This window comes from Lipotes vexillifer, unplaced genomic scaffold (genome assembly GCF_000442215.2).
Source record: "Lipotes vexillifer unplaced genomic scaffold, Lipotes_vexillifer_v1.1 scaffold4, whole genome shotgun sequence".
In the NCBI taxonomy this organism is placed as follows: domain Eukaryota; kingdom Metazoa; phylum Chordata; class Mammalia; order Artiodactyla; family Lipotidae; genus Lipotes; species Lipotes vexillifer.
The window spans coordinates 1,128,700-1,150,984 of record NW_006785876.1 but is presented as its reverse complement, the minus strand read 5'-3'; the positions used below and the strand labels follow the sequence as shown (position 1 = coordinate 1,150,984).

The window sequence follows — 22,285 nt, the reverse complement described above, 5'->3', positions numbered from 1 at the left end:
TCCCAGGCCAGGCCTGGGTGTAGGAAGAAAGATCACGTAGGGATCCGGGCTCAGCACCCCAGGGTCTCTGACTCTGCCGGAAGGAAGGGCTGAGGGTGCCCAGCAAAGGCAGCTCGGTTACGTCACCTGCACTTGGTGTCTGTCTTGCACATGAGATTGGTTTTCAGTTTGGACACCACAATGCAGATAACCCGGACAAAGATGAGGAAGTTCGCCTGCAGGGCAGAGGGAAGGGCGGCTGGAGGCCCTCTCAAGACACCCTGTCTCCCCTCTCCTCCGCCCAGTGCCCCCCGGGCCCACAGCAGCTCCCACTCCCACCCCACAGCGTCACTCACCCCGACGGCAAAGAGAATGGGCAGCCGGATGATGAGCCAGTAATTCATGTTGGAGTTCCTGGTCCAGCAGCTGGAGAGGAGAGACACACGGGCCCCCGGTTGGACACACAGACCCCCCCCAGCTCCCAGGGCAGGCACAGGGCACACAAAGACACGTGGGCATGCAAAGTGACACACACAGACCCACACAAACACTGCCATCAGGAGCTACCCGACAACCAGTCCCAGGACTCACACACACAGAGAGTCCTGAATACACGTTCACACACACAGATACGCACAGCCCCTTCATTAACCTACAGTCACACTCGTGTGTGTACTCAGCATCAAACACAAAATAACAGAAACGTTTCACTCACAGTTATTACAGAAAAACCTGCAGGGGGTACCATGGACCCCACAGACCCAGCACTCTTGGCACCATACAATCTGGGGAGGGGGAGGGAGGGGGACTAGAGAACTAAATTCATAAATTTAGCTCCTGGTCCCTCAGTTTACCCTCCCAACAGGCAGCAGCTGCACACGCCGGGGGGCCGGGGGCCAAGGAAACCCATGGGGTTTGAGGACAGGGACCTCAGCATACCCCTCACCCCCTTAGAGCAGGAAGGACACTCACCCCTCGTCCTCATAGAGGTACTTGACAACGCCCCAGGGGATAACAAACAGCAGGGGAACACCTAAGAGGAGAGGGGGAAAGAGAGAGCAGGGAGAGGGGCTGGCAGGCCAGAGCCACCGCTAGGCACACCCAGAGGCCTCTCCCACCAGGGCCTCTCCCGCCTCCAGCCCCTCTCCTTGCCTGGCCCCAAGCCACGCTTTCTGGCAGGTATGGAACTAGGCTGGTCTGGGTGCTTCGGAGAAGAGGCGGCAGGAACCACCCACCCCAACACCCCAAACTCTTCCTTAGAGGTCCCCACCACGCTGGGGCTACGTCACAGTCCTCACAGCCCTCCCCCTCCCTCGGGCCAGGCACACTGTCAGGGCTGGCCCCCAGGGTCCTGGCTGAGACACAAGGACAAAGACACCCAAGTAGCGAGAGACGAGAGACGGGGCCAAAGAGTGGGGTAGGGAGGACATGCTGGACGAGGTGGGAACAGGCCAACTCTCTGATGCCACCCACCCCTGCATCGGCCCACCTGTCCATCTCAGTCAACTCCTCTAGGCACTGAAGCCCCTCCAGGCTCCTGCCCCTAGCCCCACGCCCCTGCACGTGGCTGGGCAGAAGCCTGGACAGGAGCCCTGTCCTTGACGCTGACAGCCCAACTGACTGCAGTGGCCACAGTAACAACAGCTACCACAACACTGCCCACATGGCTGAGGCTGGTTGGTGTGGTGGGCACCCTCTAGGATGGCCTCCAACCACCCCACCCCTGGTATTCCCACCCAGGTGCGGTCCACACTGTATCCAGATTGGTCTGTGTGACCAATAACGTACAGCAGAAGTGATGGCATGTCACTTCTGAGATTAGGCTATAAAAGACGGTCTTCAAAGGTTATAAAAGGCATGTCTTGGGCTCTTTCTTAATTTGATCACTTGCCCTGGGGGACACCAGTTGCTGTGTCATGAGAGCACTCAGAGAGCCCCCTGTGGCGAGGGAGGGAGGCCTCCAGCCAACAGCCAGCCTGGACCTGAGCTTCCTGCCAACAACCTCGACAGTGAGCTTGGAAGTGGATTCTCCAAACTGTTAAGCCTTGAGATGACAGCTACCCTGGCTGACAGCTGAACTGCACCTCTCTTAGAGATCCTGAGCCCGAGGCACACATCTCAGTTGAACCCAGAATTCTCACCATAGAAACTGGGAGACATAATTGTTGTCTTAAGCAGCTAAGTGTGGGGTCATCTGTTACACAGCATAGGTAACTAATACACTGGTTTCCAGTTCCTTGAGGACAAAGCCTCATTCATCTCCAGAGCCTCAGTGCCCATCTCGCCTGGGAGCTCAATATGTGTTTGTTGACTTAAAATTGGATTGTCCATCCTCGTGTGACAGATGAGAAGATGGATAGGCAGCTTAGGAGGACACAGGTGGGACTAGAACACAGGACCGCAATGCCACCACCCTCGATGGCATTCCGCACCAACTCTCTCCATGCCTGTCTCTATCGGTGCCTCTCAGGGATGGAGATGTGGGTGTCTGAGACTAGTAAGAGCGTGCATATTAAGGGGTGTGGACACGATGTGTGTGTGGTGGTGGGGGGGTCCATGTGTATACATGTGTGGCTTCAGGGGTCTCCCCCAGGAGCACATTTCCAGGGCAGAACCCACTTCATTGCCTTTCCCATCACCATCACCCACATCCTCAGCACACGGATGTCCACTCAACAGTAGCTACGGAGCAGCTCGTACGCCTGGAGCTACTGTGCTTGACGGTGCAGACAGCTGGGGGAAGCAGAGCGGCTCACGGCTGACCAGCGCTGTCATCAGACAGCTCTCTCCTTGGCCATTTATTTTTATATAACCCTGACCTCTCAGCATCCATGATGCTTTAGTAACAGGCCTTCATGAGATTGGACAAGAGGCAGATGGCCTCCAAAGGCTCCAGCACGTAGCGCAGAGCCTGCCACATAGAAGGTGCCCAGTAAGAACGGAATGCATGAACAAATGAGTGAGTGGGTCAGTGTATCAATGAGAGAAGGGAAGCTGTCCAGGCAAGAACATGCTAACACCCTGAGCCACACACATGTCCGGAAACCTCCATCTTAGACATCCCCAGGCACCTGCTGGCCTTCCTCTGAGACCCCACTCCAGGACTGGGGAGCACACTCATGTTATCAGCCAGACCTGGTGAACTTCATTCATTCATCAGCATCTCCTTAACAAAGTCTTTAAAAATGCAGCTACAGGGCTTCCCTGGTGGCACAGTGGTTAAGAATCCGCCTGCCAACGCAGGAGACATGGATTCAATCCCTGGTCCAGGCAGATCCCACATGCCACGGAGCAACTAAGCCTATGCGCCACAACTACTGAGCCTGCGCTCTAGAGCCCACGAGCCACAGCTACTGAGCCCACGTGCCCCAACTACTGAAGCCCGCATGCCTAGAGCCCGTGCTCCACAACAAGAGAAGCCACCGCAACGAGAACCCCGCGCACTGCAACGAAGAGTAGCCCCCGCTCACCACAACTAGAGAAAGCCTGCGTGCAGCAGCGAGAACCCAACACAGCCAAAAAAAAATAAAATAAAATGCAGGCACCACTCTGCCACCTGCAAACATGACACACTCCCCTGATGGCTTCATCCTTTTCCTGTTTAGAAAATCAACAAGGCAGGCTGGAGAAAAAAGCTTGAACTAAGACACACAGAACTGGCTCTGAGAAGTAATGATCCCCTTGTCCATCACTTGCCTCCCTCCTGTGCAGCCTCCTTGTGGTGGGTTACGGGGGCACCCGGCCACCCGTGGACGGCAGCAGAAGCTGACATGCCTTTCGGGGATTCCCCCAACGTGTCAGAGTCCTAATTTTAATTCTTACATTTGCATATGAAGCTAAAAGTTGTTTCCCGAGCGTCCCAACATGGGCCAAGCCTCTTGACATCACAACAGAGTTCTGGGCTCTCTGTGAGTCTCTCTCTCTGTCCTTCTGTCTTTGTCCCTCTGTCTCTCTCTGTATCTCCCCATCCCAATTCCTCAAGAAAAGGACGCTATGATTGGGAACGGGGGTGTCCCCTGGGTCCTGCCCTTTTGCCTCCTCAGACTCTGAGCCCCAAGCTGGGGCATGAAGTGGTGGGAAAGGACTGGCACCCCCCTTCCCATTTCCTGCTCAGAGACACTGCGTCCCCCACCCCAAACCCTCCACCAACCACCCACATGCCTCTGCACACATCACACCATCCCTTAGATTGTTCCTGCCCTCAGGTCACCACGGTGACAGCACTACAGGGCTGATGCGGCTTCCCAGAATGGACAGACGTGCTCCCCGACCCTGAGGACAGCCTTCCCAGGGCTCCCCTCAGTGGCCTAACTCCGCCCCCACCCCTAGCTAGCTGCAGGGCTCTCCAGCTGCCCACTGCCTGTTTGACGGCCCTAGCAGGATGAAGAGGCCTGGGAGAGGAGGAAGGCCAAGCAGGGAAGGGCTGGGCCCTGGAGGAGGAGGGAGGAAGGGTAGGAGCAGGAAGCTGTGTGCAGAGGCCAGGCCCACCTGCCCACCTGCCCACCTGTGCAGAGGCCTGAGATTGCTCGGCCAGGCCCTCAGGGGCTAAAGAGATGCAGTGCAGGCCAGAGAACCCTGTGTGACAGGCGATGGGGCCCAGGGCCTGGGAGTCGGGAGGCCTGGTTCCAGTGCCTGCTCTGTCTGTGAGGCCCTGCCCTCAGGACACTGGTCACGTTAAAGCCCCTTTCAAGGTACTGTAAATGGGGCCGCGCAGAATGAAGTAGGCTAAGAGCATCGGCAACAAGGGATGGAGCGTGAGGGAGGGACAGGGAGACCGAGAGGGCCAGACCGAGCACAGAGCCAGGGGCCAGGCAACCCGAGGCAGCTTCCCGAGGAGGCGGGCTGGACCCGGCACAGCCTTGCAGGGGCTCAGCGGCAGGAGGGGACATCAAGGGGGGAGCATGGAAGTCCCCAGAGGTCAGGGGGCAGCCCGAGCCAGGCCAGAGGAGTGAGTGTGTGGCGAGCGGGAGGAGAAAGGCAGCTCCTGTGGTGTGGGAGGCCCAGAGACGGGCCCGCTCCTGGCCCCATCCTGGGTGGGCGCCGTGGGCCCCTCGAGAGGAAGCGCTGTTGCATCTGTTTCCGGGGTAGGGGGTGGAGGTGAGGGGCCGCTAGGGTGGGTGTCTCAGCTCTTGCCCCATCCTACCCCTGTTCTCATGGGAATCCCACATGGCGAGAGGCAGAAGCACAACCAGAAATGTTCCAGCAAAAAAAAAAAAAAGACACAATGGTTCTTGGCAGACTTTTTCGGCTAGAACATTTCCAGCTGGGCTCCAGGCGTATCCGGGGTCCACCCTTTCCTCAGCCGACCCCCTGCCTTACTCAGCTCTCCTCTGAGCCGTCCTCTTCTCATCACGTGACAGAGCCATAGCCCCTCAGCCCGCACGCCCAGGGACCCCCCCGCCATGAGGCTCAGGACCCTCCGCTTCCCTCAGGGTCTGCGTTGCCCAGGACCGGATGTGGGGCTCTATCCCCAAAGAGTCTTGGCAGCGGGGATCTTTGAGGCCGGTGCCGTGACAGCCAATGGTGTGCATCGTGCATTTGGCCAGATCTCGCGCGAAGACCGCTGCTTCCTTTAAGGGAGGAAAGTCAGGCAAGGGCGTGGGGATGGGGGCGCGGCTTGACCGTGCCACGGGCAGCGAGTCCTGTGCCCGGGAGGCGGTTCTCCAGTGGGTCCCATACCTTGGCCCAGCAGTGTGTTCTGAGTACCAAGTTGGCCTCCTGGGGTAGTCTGAAGGCAGCAATTCCAAGAGGCGTCAGGGTCTCCCCCCGCCCCCCCCCCCCCCCCCCCCAGCCACAACTTCTGCCCCCAGATGCTGGGAGAAACAGAGAGCCAGGGGGGCTCCCGATCGGGCCCCTGTCCCCGCCCCACCCCTCCCTGGCAAATCCTTAAACACTTTCTAATCAGTTTCCTCAATCTGTCAAGTGGGGGCTGGATGGCAGTGCCTGTCTTCAGGGCGTGCAGCAAAGCCAGGAGCCTGGCAGGACTTCCACAGGTGGCAGAGTCACTGATCTGTGGCCACCGCCCTGAGGGTCAGGGTGTGAGAACCAAGCTATCTGTCCCCACATTCAGCCTGGACACTTGAGCCACAGCCAGACCTACATTGATGTGACTTTGCTGAATCGTGCTCCTCCTACCCCCGCCCCCAAAGATGTCCACATCCCAATCTCCAGAGCCTGTGAATGTTACAGAAAATGGCAAAGGGCCTTTGCAAGGACTGAGTAAATGTCTTAAAATGGAGAGATTATCCTGGATTCTCTGTGAATGCAGTTGAATCAGAAGGGTCCTCCTAAGAGAGAGGCGGTCGGGGCGGGGGAGTGAAATGAATGACAGCTGGCCTTACCCCAGCCTATGCTCAGGTAGAGCCTGAAGATGCGCTGCTCAGAGAAGACAGAGAGGGCCAGCAGCGTGTACAGGTACACCCCCTCCACCAGGAGCCAGTAGTAGTTGGCCGCCACGCAGTACTGCATGAGCAGGAACGCCAGGCGGCAGCCCAGAGAGTCCTGGGGGCAGAGGAAGGGTCCCCAGGGGGACAACAGCTCTGCCCCTGCCTCTCTTGACCCCGCTCCCAGTCCTGCCCCAGCTGCAATCCTGCCGTGGTGAATGCAGGGTGACAGAGCTGACAACTTCCAGCCGGAGCCAGTGTTAAGAACTTGACCTGCTTTAGCTCATCGGATCCTCACTACCCCGGATGGAGGAAACTAATATTATCCCCACACAGGTGAGAAAACTGGAGTCCAGAGAAGTTAAGTCACTTGCCTAAAAATTAGCTAGTTAAATGGCAGACCTGGAATTCAAACCCAGGTCTGTCTCCAAAAACCACTCGCCTGAGTCAAACAGAACTCCCTAAGGGCAGGGCAGTAACTCCCTTCTTAGGCTGGGGGCTCCCCAGGGTGGACAGCCTCTCCCTGCCTCTCCCATCACACTGGGGGCTCCCTGAGGACCAGGCCTGGGAAGCTCTTGCCTTTCTTTGTACCAGGCCTGGGTGGGGTGGGGGAGACAGACTTTCATGGACTGTCCACCCCCTCCCCAGGCCCTCCATGGACACACCACACACCTGGTAGGAAAGGAGCCCATCCCACTGGTGCTGCTGGGCGGCCGTGCTGTACATCCACTTGAGGGCTGCATCCTTGATGAAGACGGACAGTGCTCGGAGGATGAAGGATGCAAACAGGTTCAGGTGGATGTAGTTTCGGGTACAGTGCAGGTGTCTGCAGGAGAAAGCAGGGCCCGCCCTGGCACAATGGCCGACACTTCTGCTCCACAGCCCCCGGTTCTCAGGCCAAAGCACACCTCAGGCATGTGTCCAGCTCTGGGACCACGCTCCTGTCTTTCCTCCTCTGGATGCCCTCCTTCCCCATAACCTTGAAAATCCTTTGGGTCCAACTCAAATCCTGCCTGGCCATGAAGTCTTCAGCTGTGTGGTTACTGCCACCCCCAACCCCGTCCACACTCTATCTTTTCTCTGCTGCATCTTCCCTTCTACAAAGTCACATGTAACCCAAGTGATTTGTGTGAGGACCACTGTCCCCACTGGGGACTTGCTTGGCTTCTTGATGACAGCCCATGTCTAATATGCGTCCAGGCTGCCTTACAGAGGCAGAGTGAGGCTAAGCGTATGGCAGGAATTCAAAAAGTATTGGACACAACATCAACATCCTTTCATGTAAAAACACATAGCAAACTGGAAATATGAGGGCATTTCTTAATCCAATAAGGGCTATCTAGCCAAACAGGAGCAAACATCATTCTTACCTGAAAATTTTTAGAAAGATTCCCTTTAAAATCAGGAACAAAATTAGGATTATCTAGCTGTAAGATCTACTTACATCACATCTACTCCACTTTGTACTACAGATCCTAGCCACTGTCAGAAGGCAAGGAGAAAAATGCGTAAGAATTGGAAATAAAGACACAACACTGTCATCGTTTGTAGATGATAGACGATCTACATAGGAAATCCAAGAGAATCAACACACAAATTATTAGAACTAATCAGAGTTCATTCAATAAGGTTGCTGATATGTATGTTTATGTACATCAGCAGTAAACAATTAAAAAGTAAATTTAAAAAATTCATTTGCACTATTTTTAATTGGCTACCTAGAAATAAGTCTAACAGAAGAAGGCACGATTTCTATGGAGGATGCAGTAAAACTTGCTTAAAATTATTAAAGAAGATGCAAATTAACGGAAGATCCACCAGATTCATGGATAGAAAGACTATCTTGAAAGTGTCTATTCTCTTCACAATAACCAATAAATTCAATACAGCGATAATAAAAATTCCAACAGTTTTTTGATGGAAATTTTAAAAACTTATTATAAAGAAGAGCCAAGGGCCAAGAATATTCCAGACACTCCTAAAGAACCACAATGTAGGGGCCCTTGCTATAAGAAAACCAAGTTGTTTTTATTTTTTGGCCATACCGCATGACGTGCAGGATCTTAGTTCCCCGACCAGGGTTTGAACCCATGCCCCCTGCAGTGGAAGCGTGCAGTCTTAACCACTGGACCGCCAGGGAAGTCCCAAGAAAACCAAGGTTTTTGACGAATCTATAGTGCTTAAGGCACCATAGCACAGGCAAAGGGACAGATAACTAGACCAATGGAAAACAATCCACATGACAGAGACCGACTCAGGCACAGATGATGCTTGCTGCATGGCAGAGCAGGCACTGCTATCGATAAATGGTCCTGATGCAATTAACATGTATACATGTAATATGTATACATGGAAAAATGAAATTAAATCTCTTGTTTTCACTACAGACAAAAATAAATTCCAGGTTCACCAAACAGCCATAAGGGATGTGCAAAACTTACGACCCTGGGATAAGGAAAGGTTTCTTAAACAAGACCATAAAGAAATTTGGCCTTTGGGGAAAAAAAAATTGATAAATTTTTTTATCAATTGGAAAAATGAATTTTTATCAACTGATAACACTTATTGATAAATTTATTTTATCAATAAAGCCAGATACATTGATATATTTCATTCCATTAAAATTAAGGACTTCTGTGCATAAAAGGCACCATAAAGCGAGTGAAAAAATAAACCACAGGCTGAGAGGATATATCCTGGATTACTATCCAGAATATACAAGGAATGCCTAAAATAAAAAGAAAAAGCCAAAAAACAAAAAAAAACAAAAAGCCAAATAAGCCAATAAAAAAGTGAGCAAAGGATACGAACAAGCAATTCACAGAATGAAACATAAAAAGTATGCTAGGTCTCTCCAGGAATCAGTGATATGCAAATTAAAATCATAGTGAGATATTTCACACACTTCAGGTTAGCAAGAATTAGGTCTGAAAATAGGAAATATTGGTGAGGATGTGAAGCCAAGGGAACTCTCATGTATTACCAGTAAGAGGGCAAACTGGCATGACCACTTTGGAGAAAAACTTCACAACGCCTAATAAATTTGCAACAGCACGCTGTATTCAGACCAGGCAATTCTACTCAGAGGCATGCGCCCCTGGAGAAATGCACAAGGGGTCATGGGTAAGAATGTTCATTGTAGCAAGGTTTATAATTCAGAGAAGAAACAAAAGAGAAACACCTCAAATGTCCATTAAAAGGATAACAAATAAATAAACTGTAATATATCATACAATGGAGTGACACTTAAAATGAATGAAACAGAGCTGCCTGTATCAATGTGAATGAACCTCACAAAAACATGTCAGGCCAAAAATAACTGCTGAAGAGTATGTCCAACATGCCATTAAAATATGCAAACCCCACACTATATACTTGTATAGATACTTAGAAATGTGGTAAAAGTACAGAGAGATGCGTGGGAATTATAAGTGGCCCCTCAGGGGTTCCCTCTGGTGAGGAGGGAGCGTTACTCGGGGAAGCTTAACCGCGCGGTGGGCTTTAGTTCTTGGGCTGGTTGGTGTGTGTGCACAGGTGATCATAGTATCAGCCACTGTATTTTCAGATCTCTGAACATTTCATAATAAAAGGGGAGAATATTCTCAGTGAGTGCATTTATTAAGCACTGACTGTGTGCCCAGCCCTGACTGTGCCAGAAGCCATGGGGACCACAGGAGGAATGTCACCTCTCCTGTTCCTGCTGGCTGGTGTCCTGAGCTCCCTACCCTCGGAATCCCTCCTGCCCTTGAACCCAGCCCTCCTGGCCCACCGCCATCAGTGCAGAGGGCATGGGAAGAGCCTGGTACTCTGGAAGGAATGGCTCATCTAGGTTAGACCTAGGAAAGAAATTTTCCATGGGAGCTGACAAGCTCCAAAGAGAGCAGAATCTCTAACCCCCTGAGGTCTTGTCTAAAATCATACTGAATTCCCGATGATTTGTTACATACACTCACTGGAGAGCACCTCCCCCACTCCTATCACCCACTGTTAAGGTGTGGAGCATGTGCTTTGTGTGTGCATGTGTAGTGTTTGTTTTTCCTTTTGTGCAGTATTATACACACACATTTACACAGCACAGATTAGACTAAGTACACAGTGTCGTAGCCTGTGTTTTCAGCCTCATAAGTCTACCACATAGATGGTGTGGGTTCTCTGGATGTCTCTTAGGAGAGGAACCTGCTGCACTCCTTGGTGCCCCCTCCTCTATCTGGGGACAGAACAGCAGGTAAGGCTGAAGCAGCCCCCTTACCTGAAGCCCAGGAGGATGGCCGAGGCGATGACCAGTGCGGAGAAGGAGAGTGCGTAGCCCACCGTGTAGATGATGTAAAGGGACAGGAGCTGCTGCTCCGGGGAGCTCTGTGTGCACACGGGGGACACAGTGTACAAGGGGTGGCCCACAACCCTCCTCTCCCACATTCTTCTTTCCCACGGGACAGGGGCAGAGGTGGGGCCCCAACGCAGCCCCACTGGGATCCTGGAACTAAGAAAAGAGAATAACCTATGGTGATGGTCCTCGGATTTCTAGGGCCCTGTTCCAAGGCCAGAGAGGTGAACACACACCACCTCCGTCCAGAAAGCATGGTGTGCAAAGCCCGAGAGGCAGGGGGATGGGCAGATGGCCACAGACCAACTCGCCAGATGTCCAGGTCCCTGCTCCCGTGAAGCTGGCACCCTGCTGCCCCCTAGCTCGCCGGCTCAACTCACTTGGTCCCCTCGCTTGGACTCCTCGCACTCGGACAGGTCCCTCCAGGGCAGGCTCGAGTTGTCCTTGTGCAGCCACAGGCCATCGGTGGTGCAGAACCGGTACACGTGACCCTGCAGCACTGGGGCGGAGACACGCAGGAGCTGAGCTTCCGCCCAAGGCCACCTGCCCCTCAGCCCTCTCCACCCTGGGGGTCACCACACACACACACACACACACACACACACACACACACACACACACACACACACCCTCGGGCCTTCCTCTCCTGCCGTGTGCCTGGTTGACCCACCCTCAGCCTTTCCTCTCAGCCACCCTGGAATGCAGCTTGATGAATTCACACTATTGAGATGAGACCGCGCTAGCCCATTTCCACACCCCTGCCTCAAATCGCGCTACGGACAAGGTTTGGTGCTGACGAGCAGTGGCCCCAACAGACCCACAGCCACCCTCTGAGACTGCTGATTCACAGAACTCAGGCCCCACCTTCTTGGGCAGAGCAGACCCCAGGAACAAAGAGCTCTTGAGAGAAAGAAGGAGACCCAGCCCCATCCTCAGGGAGCCCCGGTCTGAGCGGAGACACAGCCCTGCCCTTAAGAAGTTCTAATCTGATGGAGGAGACCCAGTCCTATTCTCAAAGATCTTCCGATTTAAAAGGAACACATAGTCAATGGCAGAGACATAGCCCTTAGAGACACTCTGTTCAAAGGGGTAGTGGTGCGGGGAGGGAAGACCAGCTCTTCCCTTCAAGTAGCTCCAAGTAGCTGGAGATGGAGACTGTCCTTGGAGACCTCCCAGGCTGAGAGTGGGGAGACATCCAGCCCCTGGCCTCAAGGAGCTCCCAGTCTGAAGGAGGAAGGAAGCACAGTCCCTGGCTTCAGAGAATCAAGACTCTCACAGAAAACAAAAACCAAAAAGTGCAGAAAGGAATAACATAAATGCAAACCGAGAGAGACCAAACACAGGCCCAGCAGAGCTGGGGGTGGGATGTCCCTGTGTCCACTCACATCCCACCTGGGCATCTGGCGCTGAGGCGACCACCTTGCTGTGCCTCACTGTTCACCCACCCAGGGAGTGGGGTGGCTTGCGGCCCCAAGTTTGCAGTGAGATCACAAGAGGGGACAGGGGATTACTTGTGTCTGAGAGGAAATGTAAGTCTGACCCCGGGCCAGGAAACCGGGGACAAAAGTGGGGAGAGATTTAGCACAGGGGGATCAAGGAGGGGAGCTGGAGCCAGGATGAATTTTAAAAGATTTAAAAATTCTAAAGGACAAAAGATTTTAAAGACCAGCCTCCCGGCTGTGGGAAGAAGGCTCTGCGTGAAGGAGGGAGCATGGAGCAGCCGCGAGGCCCCGGCTGGCAGTGGCGGCTCAGAAGTTTCCGGGTGGGGAGGCAGCAGTAAGGACAGGTCTGTGGAAAAGGATCATTAACATGAGTGCCTGATGGCGGCAGCATCAACCCCAGGGCCCACACCACCAGGGCCGGGAAGGGACGCACCCTCTAGGACCGGGCTGTATTTCACAGTTCACAAACCATCAACCCGCCCACTGCTGCCATATGCCAGGACACCTTCACTTTAGGGGCCAGGAACAGCTCTCTGCCTGCACAGTCAGGCACCTGCAGGACCTGCCAGTGGGACCCTTGTCCTCCCTGAGCCGGTCCCTGGCTCCCGGCCCACTCTCCCCTTTCTCCACTCCCTTTCAGAGACCCTGACCCGCCTCAGGAGACAGAAGTTATCTGGTAATACTGTGGGGTGAGTCAGCTCGCGGCATCACTGCTTCTAGAAGAAACTGCACTTTAAGAGACTTCCCCACGAAGAGAAACAAAAGCCTGAAAATCTAACGATGGGACTTCGGGCAGTGGGAGGAGCAGTGTCCCAATAGCCCCCTGACTCATTCATGAACAAAATGAGGAAAGGACAAAGGCAGAGAAGGGAAGGCATCAGGTCTGATTTAAGCAACTAGAAGGGCCCCCAAATGTCTCTCTTATCTGCTGCATGGATGCCTGGAATTCTTCACCAGGGGTTGAGTCTTCTGATATAAGAGCAAAACCAGTCTTCAGGAGTCGATGACCCCAGAGCAGTGATGGGGATCTGGGCTGACTCCATGGAGAGTGAGTCTGATATCAGAACCTTCTCTGGAAACCCATTTAGATGGGAGGAAATGGGGAGAAAAGAGGAGGCAGAGGGGCCAGGGGAAGGGAGAGGACATCGCAAAGGGGCCCAAACTATCAAAGCGCCATGTACCCAGGACGCAGCCCGCAGCAGTGTGACCCTAATAACAGCCACTTGCCACAGCTGGCACAGGGTCTGGCATATAGGAGGCACTCGAATTGATGTTTTCCCTCCTACCTGCTCCTTTCGAACCCTCTCTGCAGGCTGCTCACTCATAGAATCAGGTTTTGAACACCTGCTGTAGGCCTGACACCTTTGAACATCACGACCACCTTACAAGGTAGGCACAGCAAATCCCACTTTACAGATGAAGAAACTGAGCCTCTGAGAGGCCAAGTGACTTGCCCAAGGTCATCCAGCCAGGAAGCGGCAGAATCAAGATTGCAGCCCTCATGGGGCTTCCCTGGTGGCACAGTGGTTGAGAGTCCGCCTGCTGATGCAGGGGACACAGGTTCGTGCCCTGGTCCGGGAAGATCCCACATGCCGCAGAGCGGCTGGGCCCGTGAGCCATGGCCGCTGAGCTTGCGCATCCGGAGCCTGTGCTCCGCAACGGGAGAGGCCACAACAGGGAGAGGGCCCCCTACCACAAAAAAAAAAAAAAAAAAAAAGATTGCAGCCCTCAGCTCTTGGCCTCCAGAGGCCAAAAGTCAGCAGCCAAATTCACTGCTAACAGTCAACAATGGCCACGTGCCATTTATCTGCCCTTCCTCCAGGCTTGGACTTGCCAACATTCAGCATCCTCCCAGCAGGTCCTCTTGCCAGTTTGGGCCCCTGGCACCCTGCCGTTCCTGGGCCCTCTTCTCAGGGCAAGCTGGGAGGGTAGGGAGGCAGTGTGTGCACAGATGTATGTGTTACTGGAACAGTGTCAAGGGATCACTGCGTCCCTGTGAAGCTCAGTGAGCCTATATGCGTGCGTCTGTCAATTATCCTTCATTATCCTTCAAATATTAAAAGCCAGGGCTGGTTCCTGGCTGGGCTGTGGTCCCCAGGTGCCCATCTTGGCTGGAGATGGGGTGGGTATGGGCACAGTCCGGCTTATCAGCCCAGCTTTATCTGGCCCAGGTGCTGCTGATAAATCATAGCCAGAGGCTTGGCTCTGGTCTTGTCAACACCAGGAGGCAGCCAGCCGCATGCCAGGAGGCCTAGGGATATTTCATTAAGTCAGACCCTGGTGCTGGAACTAAAACCCCCAATTAAACACTTCCCCTCCCGGAAACCACAGCGGCGTCTGTAATCAAGCTAACAGCCGCCCTTCCACGTGGACGCGGGCACTCAGGGCTGTGGAGAGCCGCTCATGAATCCATTAGCTCCTGCATCCTGGCAACAGCAATGGCCAGCATGGACTCCTGGGCCCCCATCGCCTGGGCCCCCATCTCCTGGGCCGGGAAGCCAAGATTCAAAGCGAGCAGTCATAGGCCCTCCCCAGAGTGCTGGAATGAGGGTCAAAGGCAGGGCTTGAACTGAAGGTGTCCACTTGGGGTGGGGGTGAGGGGCAACGCATCACATCACAGCCTAGGAGAAGGAGCTCGGGTTCTGAACAACAGACTCAAGGTCAATCCTGGTTCTGCCCTCAACCAGCTATGGGACCTTGGGCAGACCTCCCCAGGTCTCAGTTTCCTCATCTGTAAAATGGGAACCATGATAACTTCCCAGGTCTGTGGTGTGAGGATTAGGAGCTAAAGCATGTGAAGTGCCTGGTACCTGGTTGGTCTTCAAAATAGAGTCACAGTGAAAGACCTGCTGCCACCCCCCCTGCCCCCACCAATTCCTCAAAAGAGTACCCCTTCACTGGGGGCGGGCTGGAGCTTAGGACACTGCCTCAGCCGGAGCTCCTCCAGGGCCAAGCTGGGGCCTCGGTTTCCCTCTGGCAACCCCGGCCTGCTGTAAAAGCTCAAGGGAGGCACCTGTCAGAGTTTCCAAGAACTGTGAGTTATAGACAATTTTTAAAACATTTTATGACTCTCCTATAATGAGAACCAAGCTAACAGGTAGGGATCAGAAGCGGGTGCAGCTAATCAGACTGGAATGATTTGTGATGAGCAGATCAGCTGTTTGTGGTTAAACAAGGCTGCTGGAGGGCACTCGGGTGGCAACAGGCTCTCTGAAGCCACTCCAGCCTTCTGGTTTACAGAGAAAATCTTGTGGACGCAAAAGGCATCTCCTTTGAACGCCTTCCTTCCTTGACTCACCTGTTCCCACCCTCTCTGTGCAATCCCCAGTTCTGAATTAGAGGGGTCAGAATTCAAGGACTTGGCTGGCTTCCCCGGGATATTGTATAGTTCTGAGGCTGGCCTGGCCCCATCTCTGAGCCTGACATCCTCCCTCCCTGGAGGGCAGTCTTTCACGGCTTCTCCATCTGCCTGTTCTTCCAGGCCTGGCCCCGATATCACCTCCCTCTGGAGGCCTTCCTGGTGCCACACCCCAGGCAGAAGAGGTGGCTCTGACCTCCCTCAGCACCACTTCCCAGGCCCCTGAGCTGACCTCTTCAGCCCCATGGGGAAGGTCACCCCTTCTCCCCAACACCCACATACTCACACTCCCCTAAGGTCTCACTGACATCCCCAGCTCCTGACACAGACTGCCCCGGGGAATTGTTCTGAATTTAATTCTTTCTCTAGTCACTCATTCCCCTTCCCTGCTCTGCACCCCAGAAGGCTGACCCCTGTGGACAGCATCACTTGGGCTTTTTGCCCTCTGCTGGGTTTGGCCAATGGGAGGCACCAGCAGAAGGTAGGAGGGTGGAAGGAGAGACAGGCTGGGGTATTTCTACCTTGCTCCCTTCTTGCCTTGATTCTGAGGTTCTAGCAGTGGCATTGCCCCTCTGTGGCCAAGGCCCTGCCCTGCTGGTAGCCTCTGCATCACCACGACCTCCAGCTGTTCCTGCCCCTTAGGGCATGCTAAAGCTTCCCACTGTTGTGGTCCTTGGTGCTTTATGTACCTTTTTGGCCCCTTAACCCTGCCAGCCCCTCCATTAAATTCTTTTCAAATTCCCAGCTGAGAGTGTTTTCTGCCAGGACCCTGCCTGAGACCCGTGCCCCTTGCTTCTCCCCACTTTGAACTCCCACTATGACGTTTTTCCACAATCTACCCCCTTGGTCAGCCCAAGAAAGTTCCAGAACTGCCCCCTTCCTGCTCCCCCATGCTCTGGGAGGGGGTGAGGGGAGGCCCTAGTGCCAGCTTCTGTCAAGCGGAATAGCCAGGACAGGCCAGAGACAGCAATTATGCTGCAGGAGCCCACGGTGGGTGTCTCTGCAGGTCCCTAACTCAGAGAGAGGGGAGAGGGAGGCAGAGTCTGTGATGCCACGTGTCAGAAAAGGGAGTGAATTAGCTTGGTGAGTCAGGGGAGGGGGGCGGGGGCTGGCAGGAGGCCTGCACAGTGGCCGCTATCTTCACGGAGAAAGCAATAAAACCGTGTTCGCTCATAAACGGGCACCACCAGGACCTATTTCCTGCTCAAATAAAATTAAAGGTGATGGATGGAGCCGCGAGCGGCAGGCAGAGCTGGGGGCAGCTTAGTGCTGAGTGATGGGCCCTGTCCTGCGCCTGGCTCCCTGGGGTCTAGAGGCCCGGCCCCAGCTGGACAGGCAGCCAGTCCCAAACCACTGGGGAGCAAGGAAAGTCTGCGTATTGTGGGAAGTGGGTGAGGTAAGTCAGGTAGGTGGAAGAAATTAACAGCAACCATTTTTCAAGAACCTACAATCCTCCCAACACCCCCATCACCTGGCTTTATCCCATCTCCCACAGGGCAAGCTGAGGCACAGAGAGGTCTAGAAATTCACTCAAGCTCACACAGCCACTCAGAGCAGCATCAGGCAGAACCATAAGATTGTACAACTTGACTTTTTCATCTCCAGGGAGAGGGCAGGCAGCTCACTGCCCTCCCTCGGGGTGTGCCCAGCCAGCAGAGGCCCAGGCCACTCGCCTGTCCCCATGCCCAGAGCCACGTGCACAGGAACACACACACATGCACACACACGTGCCCGCACACTGGAGGAAGCCTGGTGTAGCAGTGAAACATGCTTACTCTAAACCAGACTCCTCGGCTTATTCCTGGGTCTGCTACTCACTTGCTGTGTGAGCTTGGAAAAGTCACTTAGCATCTCTGTGCATCAGTTTCCTCCTCTGTAAAAGGGGAGGGTCACCAGAGTGCTTGCGTCACAGGGCTGTTGGGAGGATTAAATGAGTGTAGGTGTGTAAAGTGCTTACAGCTGGCCGCAGAAATGCTGCGTGAAGGGCACTGAGCCGCTCTGTGTCTTACACAGGCGCCTGCCTCTTTCCAGGCCCAGGCTCTCCCTGTGCACCTCAGGGTGGGGTGGGTATACTGGGAGGGAACAGCAGGAGAGAGTCTCCTCAGGACTCCTGCCTGGGCTTCATCTGACTCCAGTCCTGTGTTCTGAGGTGAAGCTCACACCGGGCCCTGCCAGGTGCCCTGATGTTCCACTAAGGGGCTGCCTCTCCCAGGAAGCCCTCTAGCTTCCCAGAGTATGACCTCAATCTCACACTTGCTTCTGGGCCAGTTTCTGCTTGGTCTCAGGCCCCTTCGGTGCACTGTAATTAAGAGCACAGGCTGGCTTCAAATCCTGGTCCTGCCATTTACCATGTCATCTGGAGCGAGTGACTTAAACTTTCTGGGGCCTCAGTTTCCCTATCTGTACAAAACAAGCATACCCACAGGGTAGTTGTAAAGATTAAATGAATACTCGGCTTTTAGGGCAGGAGTGGTCACATAGCAGGTACTTAACATCATTATTATAAAGTAGTACCCTTTCTCCCTTCCTGAGACTGTGAGCTCTTTGAGGCAAGGGCGCTTGTCTCCTGTTAGCCTCCCTGGTGCTTGGGACAGGTGGGTGGGTGTTGGGGGGCACATTAACTCCCCCTCCAGTCAGAGCTCCCCCTGCAGCCTCTGTAGATCTCTGTACTCCAAAGAGTCACAGCTTTCCAGTGCAGGCAGGAGTGAGCCGGGGAGGGCCTGGGGGGCAACTTCACCAAGGCCCCGATCACTACTCCCGTCTGGGTTCATCTGAGCAGTGAACCCCTAAAGAGTCAGGAGGTGGCTACAGGCCACTACCAGGTGGGCGGCACCTACAAACACACACATTACACACACACGCACACGCGCATCAGAGCAATGACACCTCTGAGTAACCCTACTGCGCACCGAACCCCCAGGAACTGTTCCTACCTGACTCCTTTCCTGATGCAGGAGGGTGCTCACATTTCTTTCTTAAGTCAGATGCCACGATTTCCCCACAGACCCCACCTGCCAGGATGGGCCTCAGGCACAGGTTACACCGGATGCCACCCCCTACTGCTCCCCACCCCCAGGGAAAGAAAGGCAGACCACAGGAGGAGGTCCAAAGACCTCCTGGAGCAGGGAGGCTGCGTCTCAGGGGAAAGGAGGCAGCACGAACCCCGCGCCAACTCCACTCCCACACCGGCCTCCTGGGCACAGGGCGGGGAAGGGGACTCACCGCTGCTGGACCAGGGCAGGTACCAGGGGCAGCTGACGTTCACGAAGGAGCCCGGCGGCCCATCCGGCCAGCAGGCGTAGTCATCGAAGGTCCGGTTGCAGAACAGGCCTGGTGCAGCGGGACGATGGCATCTGAGTCCCAGCCTGGCCGGGGCACTTCCTCCCAAGTTCCCCACCGGGGAGGCTGCCCGGCAGAAACCTGTGCTCGGCTCACCTCCACTGAGGCTTCCTACCCACCCAGCACATTCCCACCCAGCAGGTGCCACTTAGCAGCAGTGGGACTTGGAGCAAAGTACTTAAGGTCTGTGTTTTCTCACCTGGAAAATGGGGTTGATCCCCAGCCCACAGGGCTTTGTGGGGACAAATAGCATAGCTAGCATAGATAACTGAGCATAGTAAGTGCTCAATAAACGATCCTTGTGGGCCTGTTATTAAATTACACACCACGGATGAGGGGGACGGTAGCTCTCCAGGCTAACAGAACCCTCCTCAGGTGACTGGGTCACAACTGCAGGTCAGGACTGGAACACAGGCCTATCAATCCTCTGCTCTTTTTTTTAATTTTTTTTAACATCTTTATTGGAGTATAATTGCTTTACAATGGTGTGTTAGTTTCTGCTGTATAACAAAGTGAATCAGCTATACGTATACATATATCCCCATATCCCCTCCCTCTTGCACCTCCCTCCAACCCTCCCTATCGCACCCCTCCAGGTGGTCACAAAGCACGGAGCTGATCTCCCTGTGCTACACGGCTGCTTCCCACTAGCTATCTATTTTACATTTGGTAGTGTTTATATGTCCATGCCACTCTCTCACTTCGTCCCCCCTTACCCTTCCCACTCCCTGTGTCCTCAAGTCCATTCTGTATGTCACTCCCCCTAAACGTTTATTACTATACGTACGTGGGTAGGGCCTCCTGCCCTGGCACAGGCCGGGAAGTGCTGAGGAGGATGCAGAATAGAAAGGCCAGGTGTCTGTTCCTGAGGGGCCCCAGTCAGGGGCGAGGGGGAACACAGCAGCAACGAGGCCGCACCCCAAGGCATAGGGTAGATGAGGGGTCCTAGAGAGGCAAATGATGCCCAGCCAGGTGTGGGGCCTCCCAACGCCGTGGGGAGCTGGTTGGGTGCACTCACCTGTGGCTGGGGGCGGAGCCTCGGTCAGGAAGCGCTGGCACTGGCGTCGGTATTCTCGCCATTTCTCCACTGTCTCCGAGAGGGACACGGTGGCACCCTGGGGAGAAGAAAGTAAAGGGGTCCCCTTAGGTCCAACCAACCTCTCTTTTATGCCCAACCCCACACACACACTTGGTTTCTTGATCTCCAGGGGACCTTAGAGCCCCAAACTCCACAGGCTTTGGCCATCTCTGAAAGAGGGTGACAACACAAAGAGGGGCTCCAGGTGGATGTTTTTATATCTTTATCCCTCCCAGGGCATAGCCTGGGGTGTAGTAAATGTCCAGCCAGTGGCTACTGAAAGGACACTGTTGGGGGTGAGTAGGGGAAGGGCCACTGGCTGGGTGTGTGTCTCATTCATGGTTTCATCTGCCCTCACCCAGCAGAGAGAGTTCCTGAGGGCCCTGGGCTTTGTGACTGCCATGGGCTCCTTTCCAGCACCCAGTCAGCCTTCCTGCGAGGTTCTCACACTTTCATCCACCAGTCTTGAAGGCAACACGCAGGCCCAGAGTGGGAGAGGGGCTCAGTGAAGGTCACATAGCACCCCAAGGAGCAGAGCTAAGGCTAGGACCTGAAGGCTCCCAGATCAGTGACTGTGACGCAGCAGTGGAAGGTGTGGGCTGAGGTGGGATTCAGTGCTGGTAATGCTGACCACTAGCATCCCTCCTGCAAAATGCAGTCATGTTACCTGGGAGGTCAACATGACCCCCACTGTCTCCTTGTAGCATAACAACACAGATCAAATATTCAGCTCTATCAACTGCGGGAGAAGTCCTGAGGACGTGGGGTGAAGGGGCCAGAAAAGTTCCAGAACACAGAGATTGGGTCTGCAATGGGAGGGGTCCCCCTCTCTGTGAATAGGTAAGGTAACAGAACTGGCTTTTTAGCAGAGACCCACGCAGATGCGCCCAAGTGAGAATTATCCACGTCCAGACATTTTAGTGTACTTCTTTAGATGTCTTGGGACTGTGTTTCTTTCTTATTTGTATTTTTTCCTGAACAGGCTTAAGATTATAAATATTCCTCCTTTAGAGCCTTCAGACACACAGATGACCAGGGAGCCCCTTGTATAAAATTTAGGACCTATACATAATTTAAAACAAAATTTCACTTTTTGAAATCACAAAAATATACATGCATGCTGAAATTAAGAGAGCTTCATTTTGGGAGCTTGCACCACCCTTGATGGGTGGTGCCCTAAGCACACTGGATCTGGTTTCCGGGTAATCCTGCCCAGATTTAGGCTGCGTTGGGGCTTGTAAGACACTTCTCGTAAAGACACGGGTTGTCTTGGGCTCATCCCTGGCAGCACAGGAAGCCCTAGGGAGGGGACAAAGCTTGCTTGACAAGCAAGGGGACAGTCTTGGAGTGAGTGTGCTGAGGCCACAGGCAGAGCTACCTAAAAGACAGTGCTCCTCTGAGTGCAAAGGTCAAGTGTATTCGTTAAACAAATAAATAAGGAATGAAACCCAACAGCGAAGGCAGTGTCAATTTTAGCTACAACTGAGGGGTCAGCACAGTTTTCACTAGTGCCAGTCCTGGTGGATCCACCCCCCGACCCCCGCCCGCTTTCCTTCCCCTCCCTGCAATGCAGCAGCTGCTGGTGGTCAGGGCAGGGAGACCAGGGAGAAATCCCACCTGATCTCTCTCGGAGGAAAGCAGGCAGCAAGCAAGGTCGCTGCTGGGAACCAGGGCAGAAGGTGTGTCTGGGGCAGGGAGCGTGGACTAGGAAGCCCATGGGAACCAGAAGTCTCAGCGTGGAGATAAAGGCAAAGGACAGCACCAGGAAGCCAGCCTGGCCGCCAGAGCCCTGGAGAGCCTTGAGACAGAGGCAGCCCTGTCACCTGCTCGGAGCAGAGCCTCGGACAAGAAACTATCTTCAGACGGGGGCTCCCTGAGGGCAGGGCTGTGTCGCCCTCAGGCTGGGGCTCCTTAAGAACAGGGGTTGTGTCCCCCCTCAGGCAGCTTCCTGACAATAGGGGTCCACCCTCTGCCTCCTGCCCCAGCTGAAGTTCTCCAAATACTGCTCACCGCACCCCCTCCCTGCCCAAACACACAAACTACCAGACATCTGGCCTCTCCCCACCTGGAGTTTATGGAAGTAATACTGTGCCAGGTTCTGGGTGGGGGGACGGATTGGGGGGACATGGGGAGCGCAGAGATGAAGGCCAGAGCCTTGGCCTGAGACAGTCCCCAGGCTACTCGGGGGTGCGGTGGGAGCAAATGCTCTTCAGGACACAGCAGAGAAGGCAGCGGTGAAAGTGCTCAGGGAATGGCTGGGGCAGAGCTCGGTGAAGACTTGAGAGCCCTGGGGGACGCCGGGGATTGTGAGCTGGGGTTGGCAGAGGGAAGGGGTGTAGGGAGAGACTGGGCCCAGCAAGGGCAGAGGGTGGGCATTTCAGC

The 22,285-nt window shown here is 54.3% G+C and overlaps 1 protein-coding gene across 1 annotated transcript in view; it reads right to left on the bottom strand.

Annotated features, from left to right (window-relative positions):
• The window catches only part of GLP1R (glucagon like peptide 1 receptor), a 32,651-nt gene that overhangs the window by 5,290 nt on the left and 5,076 nt on the right, over positions 1 to 22,285 (bottom strand). Inside the window, exons 2-10 of the mRNA XM_007458170.1 lie at positions 19,844 to 19,947; positions 18,709 to 18,816; positions 11,067 to 11,185; positions 10,612 to 10,718; positions 7,035 to 7,188; positions 6,321 to 6,480; positions 952 to 1,012; positions 336 to 405; positions 127 to 215 (exon numbers count right to left, since the gene is read on the bottom strand). Of these exons, the coding sequence (XP_007458232.1) occupies positions 127 to 215; positions 336 to 405; positions 952 to 1,012; positions 6,321 to 6,480; positions 7,035 to 7,188; positions 10,612 to 10,718; positions 11,067 to 11,185; positions 18,709 to 18,816; positions 19,844 to 19,947 (972 nt within the window). The remainder of the gene's footprint in view (positions 1 to 126; positions 216 to 335; positions 406 to 951; positions 1,013 to 6,320; positions 6,481 to 7,034; positions 7,189 to 10,611; positions 10,719 to 11,066; positions 11,186 to 18,708; positions 18,817 to 19,843; positions 19,948 to 22,285) is intronic.